General features: G+C 35.6%; 9 protein-coding genes across 9 annotated transcripts; 8 read left to right on the top strand and 1 right to left on the bottom strand.

Moving 5' to 3' along the window:
- Positions 1-5,215: 5,215 nt before the first annotated feature.
- On the top strand, positions 5,216-5,601 carry EV154DRAFT_480180 (uncharacterized protein; the record flags this gene model as incomplete). Its single annotated transcript, XM_051598313.1, has 2 exons — positions 5,216-5,323; positions 5,404-5,601. The coding sequence occupies 2 exons, from the start codon at positions 5,216-5,218 to the stop codon at positions 5,599-5,601; spliced, it is 306 nt and encodes a 101-aa protein (XP_051459107.1).
- A 1,790-nt stretch (positions 5,602-7,391) lies between these two features.
- Positions 7,392-8,330, top strand: EV154DRAFT_480179 (uncharacterized protein; the record flags this gene model as incomplete). The annotated part of the gene is made up of 4 exons (XM_051598312.1): positions 7,392-7,777; positions 7,831-8,032; positions 8,094-8,178; positions 8,200-8,330. The coding sequence occupies 4 exons, from the start codon at positions 7,392-7,394 to the stop codon at positions 8,328-8,330; spliced, it is 804 nt and encodes a 267-aa protein (XP_051459106.1).
- Positions 8,331-9,911: 1,581 nt separating this feature from the next.
- Positions 9,912-12,229, top strand: EV154DRAFT_601556 (uncharacterized protein). Its single transcript, XM_051607237.1, has 3 exons — positions 9,912-9,999; positions 10,069-11,929; positions 11,995-12,229. Exons 1-2 carry the CDS (start codon positions 9,963-9,965, stop codon positions 11,907-11,909), a joined length of 1,878 nt encoding a protein of 625 aa, XP_051459105.1. The 5' UTR covers positions 9,912-9,962; the 3' UTR covers positions 11,910-11,929; positions 11,995-12,229.
- Positions 12,009-13,642, bottom strand: EV154DRAFT_562209 (uncharacterized protein; the record flags this gene model as incomplete). Its single annotated transcript, XM_051605715.1, has 3 exons — positions 12,009-13,081; positions 13,147-13,566; positions 13,633-13,642. The coding sequence occupies 3 exons, from the start codon at positions 13,640-13,642 to the stop codon at positions 12,009-12,011; spliced, it is 1,503 nt and encodes a 500-aa protein (XP_051459104.1).
- A 759-nt stretch (positions 13,643-14,401) lies between these two features.
- EV154DRAFT_480176 (uncharacterized protein) lies at positions 14,402-15,839 on the top strand (the record flags this gene model as incomplete). Its single annotated transcript, XM_051598311.1, has 2 exons — positions 14,402-15,574; positions 15,630-15,839. The coding sequence occupies 2 exons, from the start codon at positions 14,402-14,404 to the stop codon at positions 15,837-15,839; spliced, it is 1,383 nt and encodes a 460-aa protein (XP_051459103.1).
- Positions 15,840-15,922: 83 nt separating this feature from the next.
- EV154DRAFT_504474 (uncharacterized protein) lies at positions 15,923-16,999 on the top strand. The gene is made up of 2 exons (XM_051601060.1): positions 15,923-16,448; positions 16,510-16,999. Exons 1-2 carry the CDS (start codon positions 16,080-16,082, stop codon positions 16,822-16,824), a joined length of 684 nt encoding a protein of 227 aa, XP_051459102.1. The 5' UTR covers positions 15,923-16,079; the 3' UTR covers positions 16,825-16,999.
- A 2,740-nt stretch (positions 17,000-19,739) lies between these two features.
- Positions 19,740-22,857, top strand: EV154DRAFT_585903 (uncharacterized protein). Its single transcript, XM_051606775.1, has 4 exons — positions 19,740-20,070; positions 20,114-20,521; positions 20,590-22,401; positions 22,453-22,857. Exons 1-4 carry the CDS (start codon positions 19,773-19,775, stop codon positions 22,725-22,727), a joined length of 2,793 nt encoding a protein of 930 aa, XP_051459101.1. The 5' UTR covers positions 19,740-19,772; the 3' UTR covers positions 22,728-22,857.
- Positions 22,858-23,239: 382 nt separating this feature from the next.
- On the top strand, positions 23,240-24,304 carry EV154DRAFT_504473 (L-lactate dehydrogenase B). The gene has a single exon (XM_051601059.1). The coding sequence runs from the start codon at positions 23,284-23,286 to the stop codon at positions 24,190-24,192; it is 909 nt and encodes a 302-aa protein (XP_051459100.1). The 5' UTR covers positions 23,240-23,283; the 3' UTR covers positions 24,193-24,304.
- A 38-nt stretch (positions 24,305-24,342) lies between these two features.
- On the top strand, positions 24,343-25,483 carry EV154DRAFT_550608 (uncharacterized protein). The gene is made up of 3 exons (XM_051604935.1): positions 24,343-24,546; positions 24,769-25,129; positions 25,264-25,483. Exons 1-3 carry the CDS (start codon positions 24,377-24,379, stop codon positions 25,321-25,323), a joined length of 591 nt encoding a protein of 196 aa, XP_051459099.1. The 5' UTR covers positions 24,343-24,376; the 3' UTR covers positions 25,324-25,483.
- The last annotated feature ends 147 nt before the right edge of the window (positions 25,484-25,630 follow it).

The raw sequence follows: 25,630 nt of genomic DNA, 5'->3' as shown, positions 1-25,630 counted from the left end.
AGTCATATATATTAGAAGACCCTGCTGGTAATCTGTTATCTAGAGACGTACCAACACAGCAAATTAAAAAAATTCATGATAATAAACCTTCCCAGAATGAGCCAGCCGATGGTCATTATGAAGTACAGGCTATTAAAGCTCATAGAGGAACTCCTAATAATTATGAATACTTAGTACATTGGTTAGGATACAATGACCCTAAAGATGATACTTGGCAATCCGCGAATGACTTTGATTCTAAACTACATATTGAATTATATTGGGCTAGACGTAATGCCGGAAATAATGTCAAAACTTTACCTGTAACAGTTAATAATACTATCCGTAAAAGAGCTACACGTGATAAACATAGTAACGAGAATGCTCGTATTCTCACTAGATCTCAGAAATTGCTTATATCTCAACAGCATTCTAAGTAATTGATGATACCTTTTCCCAAACTCTACTTTTTACCTTATAAAGGTTTTTTATAATATTATGGGTTTTTAACGGTGCAAATCATTACTACGATCCTTTCTTTTATTTTCTTATTTTTATTATTTTCTTTTTTATTGCATATGAAACAACTACCATTAAGAACTGCGAAACACGTACACTCTAAAATACTTTCAATCTGGTTGGGGGTAATGTTGTATGCGAGCTGTAAATACACCTTAGCTAAGGTAATACGCTTGTGCTACGACGATTGAAGTATTCTCACTGCTGTCATATTTATCATATGTCAGCTGGTAATTTCAGAGTTCACGTAACACCAAATGCCTATTCAAGTACGGGTTGTTTATTATATTCTCCTTACTGCTCCTTGCGGGTTTATTGACAGCTTGAACAATATTTGGATATAATCTACCCACGATGGCAGGGTCCCGCTTGTAGTTTTAGTTGTATTCATTATGTATAAAAGAAATCATTATTTTTATGTTCAATAAAATTTAGTTCCTTTTTGCAATCTGGTTAATACTTTGTCTTATTTTCTATTTTGGATTTTTGGATTTTTCAGTAACAGAGAGAGGAAACCAAGATAAGATCAATTCCTGTTCAGTATTGAAACTTGTTAAAATTGACAGCCTTGATTTCACTGTTGCTGCAATCGTTTCAAATCTGAAAGAAAATGAAAATGGCATATATTTTTTCTGGCCTGAAAAGAAAAGAGTGGATTTTGAAATAGGAGAATATGATTGCTTTCAAGATAACGACATAACGAATTTTTATTAATAAAATTAGCAGCAACTGGGAAGACACAACTTGTTTAAGGAGTTTGCCAAAAGGTAGCTTAAAAGCTACAGGGTTGCTGGTTAAGTTTTATGTGTGCAATAAATGGGTCAATATTAATGCATTGAAAAGCCACTGAAAACGAACTGAATTTTTATTTGGATTTCAGTGAATTAAATGTGTTGCTATTAATGCATTGAAAACACACTGAAAATTAACTGAATCGAACACTGAGCTGAATTTCTGAATTTCCTCTGAAATTTGTCTGAGTTGATTCAAGAACTTCAGTAGCCGTTTAAGTGTATTCAATGTCCCAAATAAAATTTCAGTCACTTTTCAGATCACTTTCAGAACGATCAGATAACTTTCAGCATTTTTTTATTTACAGTGACAGTGTACAGTGATATTTTAGTAAAATTGAATTGCACTAGTTCCAGGATATTTTTTTTTAAAAAAAAAAAAAAAAAAAAAAAAAAAAAAAAAAAAAAAAAAATTAAAAAAACACGGCGCTTGTCTATATTAGTACATCTCCTATTTAAGATCTCAACATATTCTTTTCAATGTGATCAACCTTAACATAACATTTGGTACTTTGCTTATATCACAAATGGTATCATCAAAGAAGGATAGACCTTTTATAGCTCTAGTATGGCCATAGCGTTACAAACTTACTACAAGCGCTGCGCAAGAAACTAGTTTTTTTTTTTGTTAGTGAAAAAGCTGGATAAATGGTTGAGAAGAAAAGCCGTTTTTAATGCTTAACGTTAACAGATTCAAAATGTTCTCCAACTATATTTAAACTTCTCTTTTCAAACATTTTAACTATTTCGATTGAGAAGAGAAGGATCTGGGGCTGAAACAAAAATATGACGACATGCAAAGGAATTGCGATTGGACATGAGCTACGTCTATTTAAATTATTGTTAGTCATCCATCAGCAGTTTATGACTCATTGCATATACGCCTTGCAACTTTTCAATAATCGACTGGAATATTTAATTATAGTGATAGATCGATAGTCACAACCCGATAAAAAACAAATAGGAGGTGAAGGTGATAATGCGTTTGAAATGCGACAACATACTTCTTGTGAGTACAGAATACAATACAATTGTCCTCAACTAAATAAATACTCTTCCAACTTAGTTATAGATTTATAAATAGAAACGTTAGATGGAAAAAAAAACAAACAAACGGACTTTAATTTGCCAAAAGATGAGATGGGAAATTGCGATAAGACTATAAATACATTAAAACGGTAAAATACTAGTTTTTCATTTACCTCTTTTATCATTATTATGAAAAAAACAAGTGCTAAAAGAAGTCGCGACGAAACCGATGACAATTCAATTGTTAGGCTGATTCAAGAGACCGTCAGAGCAGAGATGAAAACAGCAATGGCACGAATCGATCACAAATTTCAACAACAAAAGGCTAATATTGATGAGCAATTCCAAAATCACTTGGCGGTTATGAATGAACGGTATCTTGAGCCCATGGAAGAAAGAATAGACCATCGATTCCGACTAAATTACTCGGAATTGACAGATGTTCTCATGAAATCTATGGAAAACCAACTGTTGAATCTGGAAGATTGGTTTGATGAACAAAACAACGCCATCCTGTCTTTCATGCAAAGTAACAACGCCCCCAGCTCTATTCCAGTAATTCCATCCAACATTATTGATTCTGAAGATCTCGTCAGGACCACTGATAACGCTGGTAATACCGCAGTTTTAGTGGAAAAATTTGGCGAAATTGAAAAGAAAAAGAAGGACAGTAATCCCAGATTGACAGTAAGTAAAACGTTTACAAGTATGCTGAGAAAAATCTGAACATTTGATAGGCAGCCATTCGAAAGCAAATCAGGAAATTGGGAGATGATGAGCAGTTTGATGTGTCCATCCAATTTTGTCAAGGCAAAAATCCGGATGTAGCTGATATTGTTGGTGCACGAATTCTTTCCAAATATACCGAAATCACAGGAAATATGATAGACCTTAACGATAAAGCTAAAATGGTTGATTTAAAAGACGAAATCGAGATGAGAATTAAAACTCGTTTCAATAGTATTCGTCGTGAATGGAAGAACCTCATTAAGGCTGCCCCTGTTTTGACAGAAGAGCAGAAACAAGAAGCAACAAAGAAAGCCGAAGAGAAGAGATTGAAGCAAAAGCTTTACAAACGAAAAGAATATGTTAGTTAAAAGACTGGTACACATATATCATTTACTTACCCTTTAATATAGAAATTGAAAGCAAGAAAACTTGCATTAAATCTACCTGTAGTCAAGGATAAGTTTGAACATAACAACGTAACCACTGACCAAGTCCACCAATTAATTGTATTGAAATACATGTCCGAAGAGGAGACAGATGATGAATCGGATCAAGTTGGTATGTCTGACGTAAACAATGAGAAGCCATTGTATGTCAAGAAACCAATGTATCGAAGTAACAAGGTAATAATGATATTAGTCATATGAAATAAGTTTCCTTTTCAAATTTACTAACCTTTGACTTTACAGGCTACCAATATCCTAAATTTTCTTGATAAGCACGGACGAAGAGTCAATGAGATGAGTAGGAAGAGAATAAATCTCTACGAGAACTTGGCCCCTCCTAAAGACATGAATAAGTGGATGATTCGACCTGACTACGACATAGGTAACGAAGTTTCGCCATCTACTGAAATTGGGTATGTTCCTAGCTATGACGGTTGTGAATCGGAAGATATGTGGAGTTGGGACGAAGAAGACTATTCGTAGATTTAAAATAAACAGCCGCATTTCTATTTTTTTTTTTTTTTTTTTTTTTAATTGAAAGCAAATTATGGAATATAAAACACAGCAGTTTTGCTTTTTAGTATTTTTACGACTTATTAAACGCATTTCTTTGTAAAGGTATTAGGACGTTGTAATTGCTACCATTGTCTATGGCATCACTCAAAGGTTTTTTTGCTATAGTAATTTAAGAGTAGATTCGAGAAATAGGAACCCCACAATCTCTACACATGTCATTATACGAAGATTATTAGACCCCAATCCCTAATCTTTATACTTGCTGTTGCGAAGGCTTGAAAAAGCGAACAAAAGCAAAACCATGATCTCTTCCCCTACTAACGTTACACTGACTTAATTTTTAGATGTAATTAAAGAAGTAGAGCCAAGCTCCATATTTCTTGTTATACTGAAAGGCAAATAAACTCTGTCTGCAGCTGTCAGATAGCGAACTCGAATTGTCATAGTTAATAGTTTTACCATTCAAGCAAATCGATGCAAATTACTCTGTATTTACTGATATTGTTGGCCATACTGCATCGAAAGGTGTTAAAATTGCTATTACTTTCGTTGAATTGGTTTGTTCCGCCGCGCTCTATCTAGACTGTTACACCACAGACGGTACGTAAAAATTAAAATAAATAAATTCAGCATACACCCCGTTTTTTTTTCGATTATTCCGTTTTTAATTTTTCTACAGCCAACATTTCGAGGCAGCAAGGTCTGTCTCTACTCTCGAGAAAAGACAGGATGTAGATGTAACTGGAGTAGAGATGAACACGAGCAATTGTGCCAATCATATGTCAAAACTTTGAACGATGTTGAATTTTAGTTGGGGATGATTTCACTTAATCTGTAAAAGCTTAAAAAATGGAGTGTGCAGATAATTACAATCAAATTTGCTGCCAAAATTACAGGGTACGGTGGATCTATTTAATAATAATAAAAGGATATATCAGTGATAGTTTTTTTAATTTTGATAAGACCGACTTTATCACTGAATAGCATTTATCTGGAGTATGTTCGATAGCTTTCCTGAACAGTTTCGGGGCATAAATATATGAAGTCTTACGGAGGAATGAATACAGAGCGACTTTGAAAAAAACGTAAGTGTAGATATTGTCTAACAGTCGTTTAGTAAAGCGAGGTAAGTCAAAGCAATAACGCATATTATTTTAAGCTTATACTGATATTTTCTTATAATAAATTCCTTCAGAGTTTTACAAAATGACGATGACGACTTCCTTTGCCCCATTTCTCTCGTCAAAAATATATTTTTCCAAACTCTTCCCAAAAAGTATTTTCAAGATCGGGAACCACACGCCTACAGCGAAAGTGAAGGGAATCAATGATTCGTAGACAGTGATAGACAATTAAATTATGATGATGTTGTTGTGATGATTTCGACTACCTAGATAACCGCATCACTGTCAACTGTTCAAGAAATAGTCAGAGCGAGTTACAGCACACGGGATTATAGTACCGTTGTTTTGTTAGCTTTTGATGTATTATTTCGGCCTCGTAAAGATCAAGAACAGAACTTTCTCGTAGCTCATAAAGAGTTAGACAGCTTGAAATCATCCCAAGTTAAAGAAATTGTCATCACTGCATAAAAGAAGGAGTCATTCATGGGATGGAATTGAAAACAATCTGTCATCTTCAATACGTAATTTTGTTTTAAATAGTCCTTACAAGAGCCTGCTATTGAAAGCAAATTATATTGAATAAAACTAGCAAAATTCACTTCTCACTTAAATAACGGCTGGTCCAAAAACCTTATTGTATCACATATTGCCACCAAAATACTTGAAGTGATTTCTGTAAAGGGACGTAAGGAATTGCTTGTACTATCCAATGTCAATCATCGCAAACAAGTGTTCGAATAGTGCTGCAGCCAATAAACGAATATGACAAGTTTTTACACAGTTAGGATTATCCTCATTTTTTTTTTATAAATTGTATTCCCTCCGCTTTTGTTCTTTTACGATCATAACATCTTCTTACAAAAACCTGTTGAAAAACTATTCATGTTTGCATTCAAAAGATACATTCTTTACTTGTCCTTCTTTGTATGATATTCAATTTGCATGCAATTGTCATATTAGATATTGTATTGTATACGATCACTCTTATGAAGTACGATATCAATTGTTATAAATCCGTACTAGCGCCATAGCAATAACAAGAATCCCGCCCATTGCTGTACACAAAAAAATTCTCTCAGTACATTCCGACAATTGATTGATACTCAAGCCTTTTCAGAAATTAGTCTATTATATTACAGTATTATCACGTTAAATTCAGACAAGCGCAAATTATTTTCAGACAGGCTCAAAAAAAAATTCAGACTAAAAAAAATTATTTTCAGACAAACGTAAAAAATTATTCAGACAAACGTAAAAATTGTTCAGACAAAGTAAAAGTTTAAACTAATTTTGATTCTCTATTAAGGTATTTAGCCCAGTAAGTTTCAGAGTGTCGCAACCAACCAATGCAATCTTCTGTGGTGATAGTCTCACAGGCTGTTTTGATTCTAAGGGTTTGAGTGTCTAAAGTGGAAAGCAGATTTCTTTTGATGTGCTTCTTGATCTTGGACCAGCACTCCTCAATAGGATTTAAAATGGTGAATATGGGGGCATATATAAAGGCTTTTATTTCCTACTTTGGATTGCATCAACGACATTCAATGGATATAGTGAATTCGGCAATTATCCATGACGATATAAAAGCCATGCTTATTGTGCCTGTCCAGGACATCCATGACATTTCGAACAAAGGTTACAAATGACAAGGATTCAAATCAGTCACGAAAAAGGCCTAAAAAGAAGAAATCATCAATAAAGAATAAGATCTTTAATGCACATAAGAATAAAGAGAAACGTTTCCAACCGCCAAGGCTGTTCAGTTTATTTCCGAATCCAACCTTAAAATGACGATTTATCAAAATTGATAATCAAAACCTACATGGGATTTTTGGAAGGAGAATTTGTCAAGTACAAGAGGAAACACCTTTATCTTTCACAACAAGATCTTTCTTTAAATACGTTGACTTCAGAAAATTGAAATAAACAGGTAAGCTTCCAACATTTTTTCTGAATAATACGCAACTTTTTTTATCTTTAACGTGAACAGTCTGGATGAATAACAATCACTGCATGAGAAAGGTCAGATGTTTTTGAGCAGCTTTTATACCGATGTTTACACATGTAGAGTTTCTTTTTGTAGAAAACAAAACCCTCTTTCATCTTTGAAAAATGTCACTCTGACCTTGAACAACTTTAATAGCGAAGAGATCAAACAATATTTCAGGCCATGTACAGTTGATCTTAATAGGAAGGATGTTTTTACATCATACCATGGCGAGAATGATGTATAACACCTCTCTAGCTCTGAGTATTACAACATGAACGGAGTCATCAACTGTCAGAAACAAGAACTAGAAAGAAAGAAAAGTAATAACATCGAGTATATTGAAACCAGAATCCCTTCCCCAAAAACAACTGGCACTGAAAATTATAAAAGGCACATAACATATATGCTCCAACACTTTGAAGCCTTAGTCACTTTTTATGATTTCCAAACTACTAAAATACGGTGGTCCAACTATATCGGGAAACAAAAGGCTACGGATCATGCTATCAATATTTTGACTAACGGTTCCACAAAGTACAACAAAAACAGGAGAAAAAACACTGGGCGGAATAAACGTAAAAGACGAAAATTAAATAGCAGGTATAAGCGAAATTTTTCCAACACCAAGCAGTCAAAAAAAGGAAGACAAGCGGCGAGGTAAAACTGCTTTTTTTCTTTCTAGAAGCATTAATCATTTTATTCTTTTAAAGGGCATTTAAGGAAAAATTCGAAGAAGGGGATAAAAGCAAAATGCCAATGATAATATTCGGAGACGGGTTAAAAAACAAGTCGCATGTCCGATTTAAAGGACTAAGACATGGAGTAATCGATAAGTTGTACAGACAGCTAAAGCGGCGTGAGAATTTGGATGAATTGTTACTGCTTGATATCGACGAGTACAACACTTCCAAGGTGAAATAAATAGATGTTCCTTTTGCAAAAGTTTTAATAAAAAAGCTCTTTTTTTTTGTAGACGTGCAATGGCTGTCTCGTAAAGAACTTGGAGAATCTGACGTGTGGTGATCACAAAATCCATCAGATATTAAACTGCAACAATTGTAATATCTTTTGAAACCGAGATGTCTTAGCATCGAAGAATATGTTCATTATTGCTATTTCCATTTGGAGTGGTAATGGGTCACCAAGTGTCTTTCAAAGACAAAGCACCACCTCCAATGTGGTTGCTGCACCGTCATCGGTGACAGCTTAAAGATAACTGCAGGTAAAACAAATTATGTCTTCTAAACTTGTCTGAAAACTGATATCATTTATGTCTGAGTTTCCATTTTATTTCGTCTGAAAAAGGTAAGTCAATGTCTGAAAGTAAGTTTTTATTCTTCTGAAAAAAAAAACTAGCACTGTCTGAATTCAAAGTGTGAAAACTGTAATATGATATATTAACACCTATTCAGTAAAGTGACTTTGTGGAACCTAACCCTACATCTTGTTCCTGCCCCTAAAGCAATGTACTCAATTCCTAGTGTTTCGGCACTATCTTGTTGTCCCATATGTACTCTGTTACCTATTTAGAACTCCAACACGAAGATTGTTATTTAAATATAAGGACCTGTTAAACACTTAAACCCTGACAGCTGATACCAAGTTGTATCTATCAAATCTGAAGTGCAATAGTTATTTCCTGAGAAGGCAAACTTTCTTATGTATACACTCAGCTACAGTAGACTCAGGTATAAACAATTATTTTTATCATATGAGGTAAATTATGTAGTTATTAAGTACTTCTCTTTAATGAGATCTTTCACTAAAATGATGAAATCACGATATTGGAGTATGTATTAAAAGGACCAGAAGTGACCCCCCTTTTTTTTCTCTTTAAAAATGCTATCCTCTTGTAGACCTTGATTCTTCTGCAGTTTTGATCACTTTAAAACTTTGAAGACGTGGATGATCGTTCACAATACTTTAACTAGAGAATAACATTTTCTAATGACAGTCGGCAGACAACTACTGAAAAAAGTCTTGATGTCAAAAAAGAAGATTTACTCTACATGATCTCGGAGATAGAGACAATCTTTAGTCTATTATAAATTCACATAGTTAATGCAAAAATATGAGCCTACCTTTTCTAAAAATTTGTAATTGACCCCTTTGTGCTTCCATCAACTTTTATACATCTTGTTGATCATCAATCTTTACTTTTCATATAACAATTAACCAAAATTCATACTTCACAGTCGATTTAAACCTCTTTATTATGGAACCGTACATAAGACATAGTTTATAATAACACAATCACTTCTCTTTTTAATATTGGCAGCTACTTTAAATTTATATTCTGATAACGCCCTCCTAAAATCATCGTCGATTATCTTTTTATTTCTTAAGCTTTAAATTATAAGATTTCTTAAGTTGGTTACTTCCAGTCTGGTACTCACTTTCATAACTACTTTATTATCAACGTTCCCGTTAATAACCAATATATAACTTTTCGTTTAAGAACTATTACTAGCGTCTTAACACCATTATCTGTTATAAATTTAAGCCAATCCAAAAGCTAGTTTTCTGTTTTCTTCCAAAAAAAAAAAAACTGACTTCGTCTGAATTTAAAGTAGAAAAACGGTATCAAAGTACAGCTGTAATTAAACTAGCTGCAATGGCAAGGTATTTATGCGCATTGCCAATTATACCCATACCTACATTTATATGTTACACCGAAAGCCTCAATTCAAACGATTTTATAAAAAATAGCACATTTGTAAGCTGGGGAAACACCAGTTTCTCCGAATTCAAAACCAACCTTAAATCGAAAATCCCGCTATTTTTCAAAGTTCTTTTCTTTTTTTCTTTTTTTTTTTTTTAATTTTTTGTTGTTTTATACAATATGGAAAAACCATGTAGACCTAAAAGAATTAAACCTTGTAAATATCCATATATATATATATATATATGACAACAAAGTTAAATCGTTAACATGAGTTTATCTCCAGGTGAAAACTGCAGAGCTCATCGTCGTAAATGTGTTGCTTTTGACAAGACCTCATGCGACCGATGTCATAAACTAGAATTGACTTGCATATTTAAATTTACAGAAACCACGATTAAAGCACCCAAGCCAGTAATCTCGACCAGCAAACGCAACAAATTATTTGATGCTGTGTGGACTCTTAAAAAGGAGTCAGACAGCATACAGTTACAACTGTCACAATTGCAATCGGTTTTGGACCCACGTCCCTCTTGCGGGTGTGTCGATCCCTGTACCCATAACTTGAAAATACTACCAAAACAGAGCTCCTCTCGCTGGGAGGTAACCATATCAAGTAACCACAACGGATTTGCTCAGTTTCAGACTACAGTTCAATCTTTGTCGGATCTATCAAAGTTTCTTAATGAGGCAGTATCACTGCTCAAATGCAATGGTTATATTGATAAACTATCAGAAACAAGTGGAAAACAAGTCCTACCCGTCACTTATAAAACACTCAAAGTAGAGGCTCTCATACGTAAACTCATAGGTATTCCAATGGGAAATAATTCATGTAAAGCACTCGCTTGGATGGATGCAGGTCGCCGGACACAATTGAAGAGACAAGCGATAGACAGATATTTTGAATGCAGTGGATTATGTGATCCAATTTTAATTTATTCATACCATTACCCCTTGTTAATAGAATCCCCAGATTCATTAATTGCTACCGCCCTAGTAGCTAAGATAGCCTATTCAAAGTGCCAACATATTGATATGACTGGTTGCGATTTCACACGGGCAGAATTCGCCAGATCTTGTCGGGTGGAAGCAAAATCATTGCTGGAAGAAGTTTTGTTTGATTCTGAGCCTACACTTGAAATTTGTATAGCTCTATGGGCGCTTTGTTTTAGCAGCATGTATGCATTGGAGCCAACTGAAGCTAGATTTCAGTCTAGTATATGCTGGAGAATGGTGATTCAATTAAAACCCAAATATATCAAAATGCAACATCCTTCACTAGAAGATAATATCAAGGCTGAATCATGGAAACGATTATTTTATATGGCAAGATATACCGAATTTAATTTTCGTATGTCTCATGATTTAGTCAGAGATTTCACCAGCATCGCACACGATACAGAGATAGGATTACCAACCCCATTACCCTGTGAAGCTACGGACGATCGATTTGTGATTTCTGTATTTTGTTACCGCTATGTCACACAACTGACTACGAATGCTGCTGGGATAACAAAGGACAATTTGGCCGAAATTACTGGACTTCGGTTATTTGCGGGGGTTATTGATCAAATACAATCAGCAGCTCTTCAGTACCAAGAAAATACGTTACTGCAGATGTGGCATGGCATACCAGATAATTTACGACTAGGATGTGGACCATTTAAAATCACGGAAACAAATGAAATCAACGAATGTCACAATCCGTGTGTTTTACGATTTAATATGGTATTTTACATTTATTGGATGAACCTTCATTCAAGAATTATGATATCACCCCACAGTACTGATTTGGCAGGCGCAGCATTTAGCAGATTTGATGGTGACAGGTCACTCATCGTTGCATCCATAAATTCAGATACTGCCACCAAAATATTTGTGGCAATTTCTAGTAGATATCCTTGTGTGTTGGAAATCCACTGGCTTACTATGTGTATAGAAGTCTTAACGTTACTGACCACGGCTGCCAATGAATTTATCAGAAATAGAGCAATCTATAACTTGGAATTAGCAACAAAAATTCTGAATTTACAATTAGAGGCGATTGGAAATGACCAATCAAGACCGGACTCACCGTATCTCGATAAGCTTAAAGAAATAATCAATACACACACATGGCTGTAAATAAATGAATACCAGATTCTGTAAATATGAAGAGATGTTTTTTAATAAATTTAATAATTAAGAATTAATATATATGTATATACAGTAGGAAGTAAGTTATTATAAAGTAGTAGGTGAAGTATTAGGGGGTTGATTATTATTATTATTATTATTATTGTTATTATTACTATCAGTGGATGTTAATATGTCATAATTTACGCTTGCGGTGCTACTGTAACTTGCTGTGTATTTACTGATGATTTTTTTTAAAGCGACACCCAATATAGCCCAAGGAAAGACTTTCACATCTTTTTCGATATTTCTTGGTTTAGGGTTTGGAAACCCCATGATTAATTTAAAAAAGTCAGCAGACTCAGGCTTTGATTTACTAACGGTCAGTGGTTTATAGCCTTCCAGATTTCGTCTTATTCGGTTTTTTTCTTCCACAGTAAATTTAACGCCAATCAAATGCTCCAAAAGATAAATACAATCCACTGATGTGATAAAATAATCATTCTTTTCTTTCCAATAGATGCAGGAAACAATGATCAATTTACTCATATCAGGTTGTTTGCTCTTTTCGATAGGTAATTGAAAAGCCTTAAAATTACAAGTCACTTCGTTGCCTTGTTGTCTTCGCCAAAATTGTACCAGTCTTCGTTGGTTTTCCCATTCTTCGGGAGTCCAATCTTTAATCATGGATTCAAGATCGCCTTGAATGTTGAGATTGGCCTTATTGAGTAAATTAGCAAATGGATTTAAAGTCAACATTGCGGATTGTTGTTGAGGTTGTTGGTGAGGTTGAGGTTGATTAGAGGAAGAAGAGATGGGAGGGTAATTAGGTGTAGCAGTAATATTAGGTGAAGTATTAGTTTGTAGTGGAGGAAGAGGGGATGGTTTCATTTGTATAGAAGGCGCAGTTGATGGTGATGATGATGGTGGTGTAGTGAGGATAGTATCCATTAATGGCATAATGTAAGGATCTTGTTGAGGATGTGTGGTAGGTGATGATATGTAATCCCCGTCATTAAATGAAGGCTGATAACTGGAGGAAGGATAACCCAGAATGGCGGTTTCTTCGAAATATTCGCGTTGTCTCGGAGATGGTTGCGTGGGAGGTAAGCCTACATACGGAGCATGCGGCGACAAACCATAGTAATTTGCGGGATAATTCGATGAAATAGCATATTGATCTATTGGGAGTATATTATTAGTCAATAAATATAGCGGGGCGACATTCTAAAAAAGAAATAATTACCCGTCTGACGAGATCGTTTTGAATCATTTGTATTCTCGATAGGGTCATTTTGATCAATAGATAAACGTTTTCTTGAATAGAAAGTAAAGTAACCCACAAGCCAACTGTCAAGTATTTGATCTGACTGTTCAAGTAAAAGATAAATAGGAACCCTTGATGAATCACAACTCGGTACAATGGAATGAAATGTAATTATTTGAGTAACAGTGTCTACAGTAAAATGACATGTTGTGATACAAGAATCGAAAGCAACTTTTAATAGATTTGGATCTATATTTGTTGTGGAGCTTATGCTGATATGAAAGTTATCACCAGCACAACCTTGTAAAGGACCATATTCTAATATACGAGGTGGTTGAAACTGGTCTGTAGATTGTAACGAATGTGGTGGTGGTTGTGGTGGAGGAGGTAAATCGAAACCTAAAGAGAGTAAAGAACGTTAATGATTGTATGTTTAATCTCTTTAGTAGTAGGACAAATGATTACTTTGTGACATGACCACACACTTCAAGTTCCGTTAGGGTTTAATTAGGGTTTGATAGCTTTTTAGAAAGGCGGAAGGTTAATTATTATTGTTCTCTTCATTTGGCTTCCGATCCATAACGTTAGACGCATGGTCGTACATTTGAGTTCAAATACGCTTACCTTTTTCTATGTTATATCCAATAACACAAAAAATGAAAAAGGAAGAGGGAAAATGTCAAACTCAAAAAAAACGCAGGAAAAAATTGTGTCTTGTTTCTCCCTTTTAGAACAAGAGCAATCATCGAGCTTTTGTGTTGAAGGAAAAAATATCTGGGAGAGTTCGACCAATAGACAGAGTGACTGCCAACTCAAACAAAACTGACGACTTTATTACACACACACCTCTTTTTTTTTTTTTTTTTTTTTTTTTTCTTAGGCAAACCCTGGTTTTTTATAAATACCAAATTTTCATTTGACTAAACATACACCAACACCTCTTCCTAAATAACAACACTTATATACTGGTATTTATTTTTGTTCTCCTTTTTGTGAAAAGCCATAAAAAAAAAATGTTATTTTCATACCTCTATTCACACACAATCCTTACACCTAATTTTTGTTCCCAGACCACACTCCATCTCTATAATCATCCACATAACCCAAGTTAAACCCTTTTTTTCACTCTTATTTTTTTATATATACTCTCCACATCAAACAGACCAAAGAAAAAGGTAAAACATGGAATATAGATTGATAGTTATAAACACTATTTAACAACAAATCAGAAACAATGTCAGATAACGAAAATAGCGGTGGTTCACCTGTGGATAGGTCAAAGAGACCCCGTTTTGAAGATGAAGAATGGGACTCAGATTACGAACGTGATGGACACGATGATCGTCACCCTAAGAGACTTGCTGTCCCTGATCCAGAAACCAAAGCACCTCATTTCGTACCTACTGAAGATAAAGATTCTTCAGGTAATAGCAGAAGAAAGAAGTGGGAAGAAAAAGATGGCGATTCTGAAGATGAAAGACTTGAAGACATTAAAATCCGTCCATCTTGTAGTAAAGTGGATGACAATGCCAACACTAAAGACGAGAGCATCTCTATTCGCTCCTTGGTTGGCACTAAAGATGCTGGCGTAATTATCGGTCGAGGAGGTAAAAATGTCAGTGATATTCGTGAATTATCTAACGCACGCGTCACTATATCCGAAATTGTACCTGGTGCATATGAACGAATCTTAACTGTGTCTGGTCCTGTCAATGCTGTTGCAAAAGCATATTCTTTAGTTGGTGAGAAAATCCTATCTGAACATACTCAACCCGAAGAATCTAATGCTGATGGTGAACAAATTCTGACTATTAAATTACTTGTGCCTGATAATAAAATGGGTACATTGATCGGTAAAGGTGGTGTTGTGATTAAATCTATTCAAGATGAAAGTGGTTCTCGTTTAAATGCTTCTGAAGAACCATTACCGATGTCGAGTGAACGTACTATATCCATTCAAGGTACCCCTACTGCTGTTCAACACGCCATTCAACGCATAGCAAAGATTCTAATGGATTATTCTGAACGTGCTCCTCCCAATACCATCCAATATAGACCCACTCCACAAATGAATAGCCGTAATAGTAGCAGTAGCGGTGGTAATGGCGGCTATATGAACATGCGATCAAATAATTCTCACGCTGCTATGGGTTATGGGGGGATGATGCCCATGGGTGGTATGCCAATGAGCAATCCTAGTCAATTCTATTACCAAGGTCCTGCTGCAGCTGGTGGTGTAGTGGGTGGTGGCGGTGGGTACGGCAGTATGCCAAATTCAAGACAACCTGACTACGGTATGGGTGCTATGGGCATGAATGGAATGGGAATGGGAATGGGTGGTATGGCTAGTTTATCTGGTATGGTTGCTCCATCCCAAGCACAGCAAATCTTTATTCCCAATGAAATGGTAATAGTTTCCTGTTGGTCATATTAAAAACAAGGATACTCAATTTTAATTTTAGGTTGGCTGTATTATTGGTAAAGGCGGAAGCAAGATCAACGAGATCAGACAGCTTAGTGGCAGTCATATCAAAATTGCTGATTCTCATGGTGATGCTAATGAAAGATTAGTTACTATTACAGGAACACCTGAGAGCAATCAAATGGCCCTTTATTTGTTGTATTCTCGACTTGAATCAGAAAAGAATAGATTGGGTTTGCGCCAAAATTAAACTTTTTTTTTTTTTTTTTTTTTTTTTTTCTATTTTCTTTTTTTATGATGATAATTAAACTCAAATTCACTTTTTTTATTTATCTTTGTTCTATTTCTCGACAATGAATCCATTACTATTTTTTATTTTAATTTTACTGCTTCATGATGTCGCAACACATTCCAGTACACCCGGAACAGTAAGTGCTCTTGTCCGTCATCTCGCCAAACTAACGATCTCATCAAGTGTAATTTAAATAAAATGGCAACAGTGGGCCATGGACCTTCACAGTCAAGTTGCAAAGATTGTTACGGTGTCGGCATTACAACAAATTCATCCAGTCTTGTACAGATCCAGTTGACCGGACGATTTGCATACGAAGGCATCATGCTACTTGTTAAAGACAAGCATACGAATAAAACTCTAGGTGAATTTCAAAACTTTGACGAAAGCTTATTTGCACCTGTTGCTTGCGACGATGACGAAGACGAGCAAGATCGTATCGAACCTGACTCTGTTGCGGTGTTGGGTCATATTGATTCGAAATTAAAACATTGGCCTGTCCATGTAGGTTGGAACATGGTGGTTGATAAACCAATAACCGATTTGAAACTGATTGGCATGATTGTGGTAAAAAGAAAGCTTAATCCATATTTTTGATGTGTTTATTAAAACCATATCTATTTGTTAGATTGATTATGAAAACTTCCATCTGTTACCAGAGACAGAATTCAAGATCAAACGAAAAGTGCAGAAAGTAACCACTACATCTTCTGCAGCAGTAGCCACACACACAGAAATACAAGTTGAACATGAGGCGGGAACTTTTGTTCAACAAGTATCCAATGAATTATTTATTTGGGTTTTATCCATTATTTTAACAATCTATGTGTTGATGTCAACTTGCTTTAGGCAACTTACAAAAAGGAAGACAAGAATTACCAAAAAGAATACCACTTCCTTACTTCAAGACGATATATCTCTTGTCACAGGATTTTCGTCTTAATAGTACGCCAAAATAAATCTGGCACAGTGTGGAAGTTTCTTGATGCTTCTATTATGAGCAAAATTTCAAACATATGGATGATTAAATAAACAATTAAGTCATCCTGACATAAACCAGCGCCTTTTTATCAGTCTACAAATAAGACTCGCTCACACACTTTCTTCCTTTCTTTTCGTTTTTTTTTTTATATATATGTATATTCGTCTATGACACTATCTTTAAAAAGAAAAGTAATAAACGCTGTGAGAAGGAGGAAAAGCCAAAAATATAACAAGTTGAACGACGGGCTTTCTGGATGTTTTTTACTATTGCATACCTGAATAGATGTTTCAGCCTTAAACGCCTCTACTCTACATCTTGTTTAATTTAAGTTTGCTGGTACGTTCAGAGGGTAAAAGGGTTACTAACTCTCACTATGTTGATTTATTACAAAAGCTGGCAAGAAACCAAGTTACAACCTGCTGAAAATTGTATCTGAATTTCACTCTATATTTAACGTGAGCATTTGTTATCAAATGCATGATACTTTTCTTTACGAATGAACTTTCAGGAGCGAAAAAAATCAGATTAACGGATTCTGACAAGATGTATGCAGAATGTTGGGAAAATAGAAGCAGTCAAACCATTTTGCAAAGACAATTGAAGAGATAGTATTGCATTTATATCTTTAAAAAGTGCGCAGTTTTATTAACATGTGCTATGAAATTGAAACCGTTATGGATAGCAGCAGGCCTTTCATCTGATATGCAAGAATTTTTTAATCATGAATATCCCTTTATTACGGAACTGATATGTAAGATTAATAGAGTTGGAAAGTTGAACACAGTCGATTTTTCTTCTACTACGGCTTTACAAGTATTAGAGACAGAAGCTGGCATTAATAAATTCACAGAAATCATCGAAGCAACAAAGGCTAATATGACACCACGTCTTCCTGGAGCTTGCAGATCACTGTCGGTCATGCTGACAGGTATAGTAACAAGCAACTAGGCTTAAGGTAAAATATTATCACTGTATGTTACTTTTCTTACACATTTTATCCAAAATAAAAATGTATTTAGTACTTTGAGTTTCCAATTTTTATTCTCAAAAAAAAAAAAGATAAAGTGTGCCAATTAAGACTAAATCCTGTACAGCCAACCCAAAGGACTATTAATACCTCCGACCAATCATCACTCCCTGCCTGACATTAGAGTGTACATGGCCCATTTAAAACAAATAAACCATCCTCCTTCCTTTTTTTTTCCTTCTTTCTTCTTCATGCTTAATCAACATCTTTTAAGGATACATCTTGTGTTCATATTTTTACAGTTTGTAGCAGCTATTCCACAGTTTAATATAGGTAAAATATATACGCTTTAATCTATCCCGATAAAATCTAATATACATGAAATAGTCAATGGCTTTTATAACAACGGAACTGTATGTCCACCAGCAACCCAACATAAAGTATTATGTCCTGCACTATGTGTCAAAGATCAGACACTATGTCCCACACCTTGTCCTTTAGGATCCATCATGTGCTCCGATGGATCATGTCAAACCACTGCCTGTACTATAGCACAAGACAGCAACAATAAGTGTGCTTCATGCCTTTCTAATCCAGGTATCACCTTAAAATCATGTATGCCAACGCCTTTACATGTGGATATTCCTAATTATCAACCTAAAAACGCCACCATGCAGTTGTACGAAGCTTGTTCAAACAGTATGAAGACTTCAGTTTACTCAACATGGACAGACATACAAGATCACTCGCTTATTTGGAATGTTTGCGATGCACCAAAAGGAATGACCTTTCCTATAAACGGTAACACGACGAGAAAAAGCTCACATGCCTACAAAAAAAACTCCCTAACCGTATTCTAATCTAGCTAGTATTGTCATCATTTTTTTATCGGTACATTTGGCCTTTTTCCCCTTGTGGGCTTTATGGGCATTATACAAGTACACAAAAGAAAAAGTATATAAAAAAAAAAAGAGCCAAATCGGAAACTTATACAAGAAACTCATGTTTATTCTTATAGAAATTCTATCAATCGAATGCAGTATTAAGCGAAAGCCCTGTTCAAGAAAATATTGTTTATGGCGACGAAAAAAAAGAGATCGAATACAGAGTGGAAACGCTTGAAAAGGAGGAAGAAGAATTGAATCAAAAAGGGTTCAAAAATAGTAGTGTGGGATTCATCATGATCTTATACATGTCGGCGATATCAGTCTTTTGGACCGTTATTTTACTTGTTTTATGTTTGGATTATTATGGTTATGTAAGTACCCAATATTTATAGTAAACACATTATATAAACATGAGCCTCCCTTTTTGTAGATGAGCCCAACGTCACTTGGACTATTTTATAATTCTTACGACTTATCAAGCAAAGCCTTTTGTTTAGCCTGGTTTTTTGCAACGAGCTGGTACTTGATATTAAACATGACGCGATCCAAGATTCGCAACTATTTTCGAGTCCGAACGACGTTTGAAACTGCCGATCATGTCCAAATAGAAAAACAGCGTAAAGTGATTCAGATGATGAGCAGCGATAATACACATCCCTTGAAGAAGCTTGAAAACTTTTTACGGGAATCCTTTGGATTTGATGTGCTTGTCATGACAGTACCTGTCATGAAAAATAATCAACACCGATACTTTGAGTTTCAGTCAACTCGATATAATTTCAAACAAACCAGATTCCAACCTGCCGTCATTGATATTAGCCTAAATCCTAAAGATTTATTAAAAATGAATGCAGGGTTAAATGATATCACGGCTCAATCGAGATTAGAAACATTGGGCCCAAATTTTATCGAGGTGAAAGTGCCAGGTTTCTTGAAAGCCTTTTGGCAAGAGTAAGTAGCGGATTTTTTTTATTTTCATTATAAAAAGATAATTGCATTTTAAAATTTATTTTGTGAATAGGCTCACCGGGTTCTTTTATATCTATCAAATCATGATATTATGGTGTTATTTCTACCTAGCATATTGGCAAATTGGCTTGTCGGATACATGTGTTATCTTGTTAGCTGCCATTATCAAAGTCATTGTTCGCTTGAAATCTGAGAGGCGGGTCAAAGAAATGGCAGAGCATGTGGATATTTGTCAGGTGCTACGACAAGGTACCTGGAAAAAAGTATCGACTGCTGATTTAGTACCTGGTGATGTAATTGAGATTGTTTCGAATCAAACTGTACCTATAGACGGAGTCATATTACAGGGCGATATTGTAGTGGATGAAAGTTCCTTAACAGGTGAGGGCAGCAACATGATTGCTTTAATTTTATTTTGTAAAAGAAACTAAAAAAAAAAGTTGTACTATTTCAGGTGAACCATTACCTATTCGAAAGTTTCCACTTCGAGCAGATGCAGCATTGTTTGATCCTCAGTCTGCAGGAAAAAACAATAGTTTATTTGCAGGCACCACAATCAAACAAGCATTGACTGAGAATGATGCCACACCTATAGCACTGGTACTAAAGACACGAACAAATACAGATAAGGGCCAGCTCGTGCAAAGAATTTTATTTCCTCAACCAGTATCCTTTATATTTAATGAGCAACTGAAACTAGTGTTTTGTATGCTGTTATTATGGGCATTAGTATTACTTGGATTTGGAGCTTGGTGGTTAGGTGGTAGTGGTATGACAGCCTGGTTTTATGGTACGGTATGTGCAGCCCAAGTCATGAATCCCTTATTACCAGGTAAAAAAAAAAAAAGATGCCGGTTTTTTTATATTTATTCTAATCAGAGCACATATCTTTTGCTTTAGCTATATTGGTTGTAGGACAATCTATTGCTGCAGGTAGACTCAGAAAGAAGGGTGTGTTTTGCGTAGATTTACCTCGTATTTTAATGGCCGGTAAAGTCCAAGTATTTTGTTTTGACAAGACTGGTACCTTGACAAACGAAGGGTTAGAGTACTATGGCGTTTATCCTACGCTGAAGGAGACAAGACAGTTTGATTCACTATACCACAATTTTGACGACTTCAAACCAGAGACCCATGAGACCCACAAATTATTACAAATGGGTTTAGCAACCTGTCATTCTGTCACAACACTGGCGGGAGAATTTGTAGGAAATCCTGTAGATATTGTTATGTTTAAAAGCACAGGATCGAGCATGTCTACAAAGGGAGGACACGATATTATAGCCACAAATAATGGTGACTTGGAAGTTATCCAGAGATTTGAATTTCAACATGCACGCATGTCCATGTCGATAGCAGTCAAGGATACATCGGGTCATACACATGTATTTTGTAAAGGATCGTTTGAAAAAATTGCCGAAGTGTGTGAAAACAATGTACCTCTTAACTTTGATGAATTGACGAGCGAAAGTGCCAAGTCCGGCTGTTATGTTCTAGGTATGGCACATGCAGATTTGGGAATACTGAGTATGGAAGAAGAAGAAAAGATTCGAACCGATTGTTCGCGTGATCAATTAGAGTCTGGTCTCAACTTTATCGGGCTTGTATTGTTCAAAAATCTGTTGAAGAAGGATACGACGGCAGCTATTCAACAGATCAAACAAGGCGATGTTCGCGTAGTTATGATTACGGGAGATAACGCTTTAACTGGTGTATATATCGGACAACAATGTGGATTAGTACCTGATCAAGCATCTATTATTATGGGAGACATTGACGAGGGCAATGATATTGTATGGACAGAGATTGATACAGGTAACGAGATCAAGCATATTGATACAGCTATTGCCGCTAGTCATGGAGAATGCGAACTTGCCATAACCGGAAAGGCTTTTCGCTGGCTTATGGAGCATGACGAGATGAGAAAATATTTGTTCTTGACACGTATATTTGCTCGAATGACGCCTGTGGATAAGATGCAATGTGTTGAATTGATGATGGAGAAAGCGATTACGGCCATGTGTGGAGATGGTGGTAATGATTGTGGCGCACTAAGATCAGCTCACGTGGGTATTGCCATGTCAGAGGCTGAGGCATCAGTGGTCTCACCTTTTAGTACACCTAATCGATCCGTTCAGTCATGCGTTGACTTACTAATTCAGGGAAGAGCAGCATTAGCAACATCATTTGCCAGTTACAAGTATCTGATCATGTATGGTGAAATCATGGCGTCGGTTAAATTTTATACGTTTTATTATACCATGTCATTTTCACAATGGAACTTTATCTTGATTGATGCGTTTATTACCGTATTTTGTGCTTTTGGTGTGACACAATCAGGGGCATCCCAACGTTTGTCACAGCATCGTCCTACTGCCCGCATCTTGGGACCCGAAGTGCTTCTGTCTGTTTTGGGACAAATCTGGATTAACGTCTGGTTTACTATTGGCGCATTTATTTGGCTTTACTCAAGGGATGATTTTTTTCGATGTAACGAGTGGGATGCTCGTGCTATCGATAACTCAAAATGGTGGTTATTAGGAGATAGTTTTGAAGCTGATGTGGTGACATTTCTTGCCTTGTTTCAATTTGTAAATTCAGCACTTGTTTTCAACTATGGTTATATATTTAGAGCAACATGGTATCGTAACTACTTTCTGATGGCTGTTTGTTGTACATTTATTGCCGTTGTAAGTTACTGGGAACTAGCAGGTAAAACCAGGGAAAAAAAAAAAACTAAATTAGATGCTAATGATTCAATAGATCCTAATCAATTTGGGTGCTTGATGAGAATAAATTGTGGAGACCCTGATGTACTGGTCTCGCTAGGATATCCACGGCCGAATTTTTATATCGAGCCATACAATAACCCACTTGGGCACAATGTATTACCCAAGACATTTAGATATCATCTTTGGATATACTCTATTGTTAACATGTGCGTTGTGCATATTTGGGAAAGATTCTTCATATTGGGACCTGTTCGACAATGGTTGAGGCAAAAACAGCCTTTAAAAAGACTTGCCATTAAACTTTGATTGGTGCCTCGTCACTGAGTAACGATAAATAAACATTTGAATAAAAATAGTTTTTTTTTTCTGACAGAAATTATTTAACATATGGACAAGATAAGCTAAATTGATTGTCGGGATAACCACAAAAAGGAACGGTGCTATGGTTGATAGAAAATAACAATAGGCCAAAAAAATGAGCAGATCTTATATATGGCATGTTTAATAAATAAAGTTACACATGATAATTCAAGTTTCAAACATGTTTCTTTTTATTTGGGCTGAAAGATGATAAATTTTATTGCTAGAACAACACCAGTGATATTCATTGCATTGATAGAAAATGGATTGAGTTTTTCTTATAGGTGTGTGAGATATATTTATCCTTTGGGTAAAAAGAAAAAAAAGAAAAAGCATAATCCTTTTTTGGTGTGGGCCATGTGATAAATGATGTGTTATGCGGGAAATACAATTGAATCGCCGTTTAAGTATAAATAGTGTCTTTGATTTTCTTTTTCATTATTTTTTTTCCTCTCCTTGTCTTTTATACACTTAAAAACATACAAATTAAAAAAAAAATACTATGGTTACCCACTCAAGAGTTGCTATTGTTGGAGCTGGAGCAGTTGGAGCTTCGCTTGCCTACGCATTAATGTTCAAGAACATTTGTTCCGAAATCTTAATCGTTGATATTAACCCAGAAATTGTTCGAGCTCAGGTACTTGATTTAGCAGACGCAGCTTGTGTTAGTCATACCAGCATCCGAGCAGCCACTGCCGAAGAAGCCGGTCAAGCAGATATTATTGTTATTTCCGCTGGTGCTAAGCAAAAGGACGGTGAACCACGTACCAAACTGATCGAACGTAATTATCGCGTTCTCAACAACATTATTGGAGGTATGCAGCCTATTCGACCAGATGCTGTCATGTTAATGGTTGCCAACCCCGTGGATATTTTGACCCATATTGCAAGAAAATTGTCGGGTTTGCCTCCCAACCAGGTCATTGGGTCCGGTACTTATTTGGACACGACTCGTCTTTGTGTTTATTTGGGAGAGATTTTCGATGTCAACCCACAGTCAGTAAACGCTTTTGTACTTGGTGAACATGGTGATTCGCAAATGATTGCATGGGATTCTGCTACGATTGGTGGACAGCCACTCCACACTTTTCCTCAATGGGAAACGTTGGATAGAGAGGCTATTGGAAAGGCAGTGTCTGGTAAGGCAATGGAGATTATTAGATTGAAGGGAGCTACCTTCTACGGTATTGGTGCTTGTGCTGCTGATTTGGTTCATACTATCATCTTGAACAAGAAGATTGTTCATCCTGTTTCCGTTTTTGTTGAGAAATATGGTGTTACATTGTCTATGCCTGCAAAGATTGGATGGGAAGGTGTTCAACAAGTCTATGAAGTACCACTTGGAAAGGAAGAGGAAGAACAACTTGTACAATCTGCTGAAGCACTGCGTGAAATTGAAGAGCTTTATTAGACTTGTATTATATATTTATACCCTCCTTGTATACACATTTTTTGCTTATTTACAGATGCCGCCTCAATAAAACGCGCGATTTGAAAAAATTATCGCTTTTCATTGTTATAAATTTTTTTTTTTTTTTCTTGTTGCTTTTTACTCCCCTCTCTTTTTCTTTTTTTTTTTTTTTTACCTTTTTAAAATGTTATCCAATTTAGAAAAAGAAGCCACGTCTTTACCTCCACCTTCTGCACTATTCGGTACAAATTACTATTATCCTCCTGGTCAGAATAATGGCGTGGAGGCAAGGTCAGGTTACATGCTTCCTCCTCCTTCCAGTCTCCCTGGATATCATTTACCACCTCCACCACAGTACATGTATCACCCTCACCCACAGCAACAACATCAGCAACAACAACAACAACAACAACAACAACAGCAACAACAGCAACAACAACAGCAACAACAACAACAACAGCAACAGCAACAACAATCAAATACCAACATGTATTATTATCCAGTGCAACAACAACAACAACAACAACAACAACCTCAACAACAATTGAATAACAAATCATTGTCAAACAATTCAAGCACAGAAAAAGCATCCAAACGTAAACGTCGCACAGCTGCAGTTGATCCAACAATGAAAAAGAATAAAAAAGCCACACCACCATATCATTATGAAGTATTGGAATTGAAGCAACAGAATGCAAAGAAAGCTGGCGGTAAAAAAGCTAGCCGTAAAGAGTCTGAGGCGGTGTCTGCTGCTGCTGCTACTTTAGCTTCATTTGCTTCGTGTTCGCCACCTCACTCAACAGAAGAGGATGATATGGATGAGTGTATCAATTTAGAAGCCTGTGCAGGTCAAGGCGGACAATTTGAATGTGACTTGTGTGCTTGTAATTATAGACACTTGAACTGTTTACAAAAGCATGGGTGGGAGCATACAGAAGTGCGTCTTAATATGACTAAACAACAGCAAAATCAGCTAATAGAGGCAAGTTTTTTTTTTTTTTGGTTAAATATATATATAAACATTCTTTTGAAAATATACTAATTTTTTTTTTCTTCTTCTTTTATATATAGGCAGCACAAATCTTGATGGATATTGCTCGTTACGGAATGAAAATGCGTATGCTTCAATAACTTTTCTTATTTTTTCTTTCTTCTTAATTTCTTTATAACCCTTTCATATACAAACAACATTTTCATTTTCATTTTTTTTTTTTTTTAACATTTTTTTTTTTTTTTTATATATTTTTGCCCAAATAAAGTAATTCACATCTAGCGCACATTGGAAAATTTTTTTTTAAAGTTATTTTTGGTTTACCCAGGGATCCAAATTCGTGAAGGAAACCCCCAGTGGCAGAAGTTGCATGCTTTTTGATTGTTTGTAAACAAAAAAATATTATATAAAAGAAGACTCTTCATGAGAATCAAAAAAAAAAAGAAA

This window comes from Mucor mucedo, assembly GCF_025094135.1.
Source record: "Mucor mucedo strain NRRL 3635 chromosome Unknown EV154scaffold_32, whole genome shotgun sequence".
Taxonomy (NCBI): Eukaryota; Fungi; Mucoromycota; class Mucoromycetes; order Mucorales; family Mucoraceae; genus Mucor; species Mucor mucedo.
This window is presented reverse-complemented; position numbering and strand designations above follow the sequence as displayed.